Raw genomic sequence first — 6,542 nt, forward strand, 5'->3', positions numbered from 1 at the left:
AAATGGGTTATACTTTCTTGTGGATGTTTTATAATTTTTTGGGAACTGGACATAATGAGTATTATGTCATGGTAACTCTGTTAATTTACTTCTTTTGCTTTTGGAAATCATTGACTCTTATTTGTTGGAGTTTAGATTTATTTGTTCATGACTTTTCCAAACTATTTTTGTGAAGTGTGTATTCCCTGTTGTGCATGGTCATTGAAAATTCTGTTCGGTCTGTGATCAGCCAGTTGCCTGAAAAAAAATTTTAGTATATGTCTACTTCCTAAAATGGAGGAAAAACAAATAAGCTACTACATTTACTTAAATCCCCTACAAGCCACTTTGTCTGATGGGGATCGAAACAGTGGTAGCCCACCTCTATGCATTCCCCTCAGCAACCAATTGCAGAAATCAGCAATAACCCTGCTATTTAGAGGAAAAGGTCCTTATTGCCTTCCCTGGCTTCAGCAAGCCATGCCAGGAACATATGCAGCAGTCCCCATGGCTCCTTGCAATGATCAAGTGTGGAGAACAGTAGTTATTACTGAGTAGAAGGCTAAAATTTACTAAAATTAGCCAAAATTTATGAGCCTCTTCATCGAACTCTTCCCTTGATACTGCAAGTGTTCAACTAGACACAAAAGTTCCAAAATAGTTACTTCAGACAGTTTCTAATAGTTTAATAGTTATTTAGGTGGAGGGACAGATTCCTGGAGCTTCCCATTCCACCATGTTCTCTGACATTACTCCTGTTTTATTTATTTTGAAGCAAAGTTACTAACTTCATATAAACTTAAAATTGTGTTTTGACCTATAATTTTCTAATTCCCACTTGCACAGTTCTGGCTCACAAATCAAAGAATGGTCTGGCTTGATCACTGGCCATGTTTCTGCCATTAACTTTAAGGTAACTATAGATGGCTAACTGGAGAATGTAGTACTTGCTGGGTTCATCTCTCCTTATGCTAACTAATCAATGTGTAAGCAAGTGTCTAAACCTGTCTCTTAGACACCCCACAAAGAACCACATCCTTGTAGGGCTGAATCTTTGATTCTGGCCAGAACTATTTCCTTACCAGTTCCTGGAGAGTTTCAACCTGAACAAGGTCAGCACCTTGTGAGTCACAAAATATCTGGCTTGATGTCCAATTCTTGATGTCATCGGAAAAATAGAAACACTTTCTCTGGAAACCAATCCAGCTTTCTGGGCACACAGCTTCAAGATATACTGAGGGCTTTTGATTGCAGTTAGTTCTAATTGCTAAAAATAAAAATTACTTACTTTTATAATGCATTGCATAAATTACCAAGTACTAATACATTCTCCAACACTGCTGTTAAGTATTACATGTAGTATCTTCATTTCTCGAATGAGAAATATGGTGCTGAAAATCACTGTATACATTACACAGTAAATGGCAAAACTGAGATTCAAACTAATGCCTTCAGTAGTAGATGAACTCAAAAAGGAGTTATTAATGCCTAAGCTCTCTCTGAGTCACATATCTGTCTACTTGGATTTCAACAATGTTATCTTTTCTTAAAATATCACATACATAAATACCAGCATATGATCAGCCTTGAAGAACAAATACTTCCTCAACTACTCTAGAAGAGTTGATAAAATAAGGGACAGGGTATAGATACCTTATGTGAGTAAAGTTTCTTAAGGTGAAATGGTCTGATATATGCTTGAGTAGTCCCATGAATATTAAAGAATTTGCTGCACCCCAAGCTTCCTTCTACTGAAGAGAATTAGTGAGATTCTCTATATTTTGAAGGCAGCAATACTCCATTGGACAGGGTTTTCAGACCCACTTCTTGTATAATCAGGAGAAATGCTCTCTTCAAGTTGGATCCAGAGTGGTGAAAGTCTCTCCAGATAGTTGTCACTGAGCTGTTAGTAGCGGACTCTTCAGCTTCTATAACGACTTTCTCCCCTCAAATCATCAGCTCGGAAGATGACTGTGGCATACCAGGAAGCTTTGTACTTGTGGCATCATTACTATAATTGCCACCATTATTCTTGAATTTGGCTCTTATGAAATGAGAAACGGCTCCTGACTATGAATAATAACCGATATAATCCAAATGTCAAATCATATAACACCAGAAAAATATGTACTCTAAGGCAGTGGTCCCCAACATTTTTGGCACCAGGGACTGGTTTCATGGAAAACAATTTTTACACAGACTGGGGAACAGGCAGGGATGGTTTTGGGATGATTCAAGTGCATTACATTTATTCTGCACCTGATTTCTATCATTATTACATTGTTAATCTCTCTGCTAATGATAATCTGTATTTGCAGCTGCTCCCCAGCACTAGCATAACCACCTCAAATCATCAGGAATTAGATTCTCTTAAGCAGTGTGCAACCTAGATCCCTTGCATGTACAGTTTACGATAGAGTTCATGATCCTATGAGAATCCAATGCTGCTGCTGATCTGAAAGGAGGCAGAGCTCAGGCAGTGATGTGAGCAATGAGGAGCAGCTGTAAACATAGATGAAGTTTCACTCACTAATCCACTGCTCACCTTCTGCTGTGTGACCCAGTTCCTAATAGGCCATGGACCAACACCGGTCCATGGCCCAGTGGTTGGGGACTGCAGTTCTAAAGCACTCACCACAAGCCAGGTATCAAATTATACCTATTATAGTGTAATTTCTGGGATTAGATCTTAAGGCAGACTGCCTTTCTTCAAATCTATGCATATGTATTGTGCTATCACTTCTCCTATATCAACCAGTTTAAAGAAAAGGGACAAGTAGGGTTTGCTTTATGAATCTGGGCACACCCATGTTAGGTGAATAAATATTTAGGATTGTTAGATCTTCTTGTTGAATTGTTCCCTTCACCATTATGTAATGACCATCTTTTTCTTTCTTTACTTTTGCTGATTTGAAGTCTATGTTATCTGATATGAGAATACCTATACCAATTTTCTTTTGGTTTCCATTTGCATGGAATATTGTCTTCCATACCTTCACCTTGAGTTTGAATGAATCTTTGTGAGTTAGATATGCTTCCTGGAGACAGTAGATACTTGGCTTGTGTTTTTTGGTCTACCCAGCCAGACTATGTTTCTTGAGTGGGGAGTTCAAGCCACTCACATTTATTGAAAGAATTGGTAAGTGGGGTGGATTTTTCTTTATCCTGTTGAGTGGAACTTTATTGTTTTGTTTTATCTCTTGAGCCATTGTGGTATCTGGGCTCTGACCTTTTAGCTTTTGGGTCATTTTACACTGGTGGATGTTTATCATACTGATCCAGGTATGATGCATTTCTGAGTACTTTCTGCAGGGCAGATCTGATCTTGACAAATTCCCTCAGTGTTTGCTTGTCTGAGAAAGACTTTATTTCTCCATCATGTAAGAAACTTAGTTTTGCAGGATATAAGATTCTAGGCTGGGCATTATTCTGTTTGAGATGACTGAGAATGGGGCCCCAATCCCCTCTGGTTTGTGAGATCTCAGTTGAGAAGTCTGCAGTTAGTCTGTTGGGTTTTCCCTTGTAAGTTACCTGCTGCTTTTGCCTTATGGCTCCCAGGAGGGCCTCTTTCATGTTTACTTTGGTCAGTCCAATGACTACATGTCATGGTGATTGTTTCTTCTTAATGAATCTCCCAGTTGTCCTCTGAGCTTCTTGAACCTGGATATCTAGATTTCTATCAAGGCCATCATCATATTGCCATTTGATCTTGACAAAAGCTGACAAAAACACACTGGAAAAAAGAATCCCTATTCAATAATGGTGCAGGAATAATTGGATAGCCACATGTAGAAGACTGAAACAGGATTTGCACCTCTCACCGCTCACAAAAATTAATTCACGATGGATAACAGACTTAAACCTAAGCCATGAAACTATGAAAATTCTAGAAGAAAAGGTCAAAAACACTCTTATAGATATCAACTTACACAGAGAATTTATGAAGACCCCTAAAGCAATCACAGCAACAACAAAAATGAATAAATGGGACCTGATCAGATTAAGAAGCTTCTGCAAGGAAGGAAGGAAACCTTTCCTTCCTTAGGCAGGAAATAATCAATAGAGTGAATAAAACACCCACAGAATGGGAGAAGACATTCACATGCTATACATCTGACAAAGGTCTAATGACCAGAATCTACAAAGAACTCAAGTGAATCAGCAGGAAAACATCAAACAACCCATTAAAAAGCGGACAAAAGATATGAACAGAAGCTTCTCAACAGAAGATAGACTAATGGCCAATAAGCATATGAAAAACTGTTCAATGATGCTAATCATCAAGGAAATGCAAATCAAAACCAAAATAAGATATCACTTAATTCCAGTGAGAATGGCTTTTATCAAAAAGTACCAAAACAACAGATGCTGGCATGGACGTAAAGAGAAAAGAACAGTTATACACTGTTGGTAGAACTGGAAAGTAGTTCAACCTCTATGGAAGATACTATGGAGATATTTCAAAGAACTAAAAGTAGACCTACCATTTGATCTACAAATCCCATTGCTAGGTTTGTTTTTTCATTGAACATTTGTTTATTGAAGATTTACAGCTGTTTATATGTTAATGTCCTTTGAATATAAAATTTGTGTTTTTTAAATTTATTTATTTATCTTTTAAATTTCAGACTGTCACAGGGCTACAAACATTTAGGTTACATATATTGCATTTGCACCACCCGAGTCACAGCTACAAGCATGTCCATGCCCCAGACAGTGTGCACTGCACTCATTGGTTGTGAATTTACCCATCCCCTCTGCCCCCCACCTGCCCAACACCTGATGAATGTTGCTAATTTTCCTGAGTTCTATATAGATTCTAGTTATCAGCCTTTTATCAGATGTATAGCATGCAAATATTTTCTCCCATTCTTTAGGTTGTCTATTCAACTCTGGTGATATTATGTAACTAATTTGTTGATTTACATATGTTGAATCATCCCCACATCCTTGAAATGAATCCTACTTGATCATAATAAATGTTCTTTTTGTAGTTGGTGTATTTCTAATGTATCTTCATGGTGCCATATTTGGTTTGCTAGTATTTTGTTGAGGATTTTTGCATCAACAATTGTAAGAAATATTGGCTTATAATTTTCTTTCTTTGTTGTGTTTTTGTCCTGTTTTGGTTTCAAGGTAATACTGAACTTATAGAATGAGCTTGGAAATATCTCGTTCTCCTGAAGCTTTTGGAACAGTTTGAGTAGGATTGGTACTAGTCCTTCTTTAAATGTTTCACACAATGTATAAGTAAAGCCATCAGGTCCTGGGCTTTGCTTTGTTTGATGTGAGACTTTTTATTATTGCTTCTATCTCATTATTTGTTATTGGTGTATTCAGGTTTTGGATTGCTTTATGGTTCAATCTTGGCAGCTTGTGTACTTTTAGGAATTTATCCATTTCTTCTAGGTTTTTCAATTTTTTGGCATATAGTTGCTCATAATAGTCTCTAATGATCCTTTCAATTTCTGTGGTATCAGTTGTAATGTCTCCTTTTCCATCTCTGATTTTATTTGTTTGGATCTTCTCTCTTTTTTTCTTAGTTAGTCTGGCTAACAGTTTGTTGATTTTTTTTTATCTTTTCAAAAATTCCAAAACCAACTTTTCAATTTGTTGATGTGAATTATCCCTTTTTCTAGCGTATCCATGCTGTAGACACTCCCCTCCTGTTGTCACTTAGTAGCTATTTTGGTTACCAGATTGACTGTTGCATAGCACAATGTTTGTGTTCAAGTAACCCTTGTATTACTTAGCAAAGGCCCCAAAGCACAAGAGTATTGCTACTAGCAATTCAGACATGCCAAAGGCAAGCCATAAAACACTAACTTTTAGTGAAAAAATGAAAGTTCTCAACTTAATAGGGGAAGAAAAAAAAGTATGCTGAGGTATGCTAAGATCTAAGGTAAAAAAACAAATCTACCTGTGAAATTCTGAGGAAGGAAAAAAATTGTGCTAGTTTTGGTGTTGCACCTCTAACTTCAAGTTATGGTCACAGTGCTTAGTTAAGATTTAAAAGGCATTAAATTTGTGTGTAGAAGACATGAACAGAAACATGATCTGACCAATGGTAATAGAGTTTGGTAATACCTACAGTTTCAGGCAACCATAGGGGGTTTTAAAATGTATCACCCACAGATAAGGGGGGACTACTATATTCAAGTATGAACACAATTTTATAAATTACAAAGCCTTCTACAGCTCTATTTTGACATGCCCTCCATCAAGACCTACATACAATGTCTTTCAAGTAATGTAATTAAAAATGAAATTTCTGAGTGAGAAAAAAAACTATGCATTAAAATTACACAATAAAAGGCCTAAAAAATAATGTAAATTTAAGCATATGACTGGCAATTTGGTTCTATCTTTTGCAGATTCTGATCATCCCATTAAACTTGCAATAATGTGTCCCGTATCATAGATAAGTAAAATTTTAGATGCTCCTTATAACGTTATTGGCATTTAACTTAATGGATGAAATAATATATTAGGAGGTAGAAATCACAACAAAATTATTAAAATGTCTTCTCTTCCTTCTGCAAAAATAATTATCTCTAAATGAA

General features: G+C 36.6%; 1 protein-coding gene across 1 annotated transcript in view; it reads right to left on the reverse strand.

The window, feature by feature from the left end:
* Window positions 1-6,542, reverse strand: part of LOC105816667 (C-type lectin domain family 2 member D-like) — a 25,248-nt gene that overhangs the window by 9,505 nt on the left and 9,201 nt on the right. Inside the window, exon 2 of the mRNA XM_012652153.1 lies at window positions 1,062-1,246. Within this exon, the coding sequence (XP_012507607.1) occupies window positions 1,062-1,246 (185 nt within the window). The remainder of the gene's footprint in view (window positions 1-1,061; window positions 1,247-6,542) is intronic.

This window comes from Propithecus coquereli, unplaced genomic scaffold (assembly GCF_000956105.1).
Source record: "Propithecus coquereli isolate 6110/MARCELLA unplaced genomic scaffold, Pcoq_1.0 Scaffold380, whole genome shotgun sequence".
Lineage (NCBI taxonomy): Eukaryota > Metazoa > Chordata > Mammalia > Primates > Indriidae > Propithecus > Propithecus coquereli.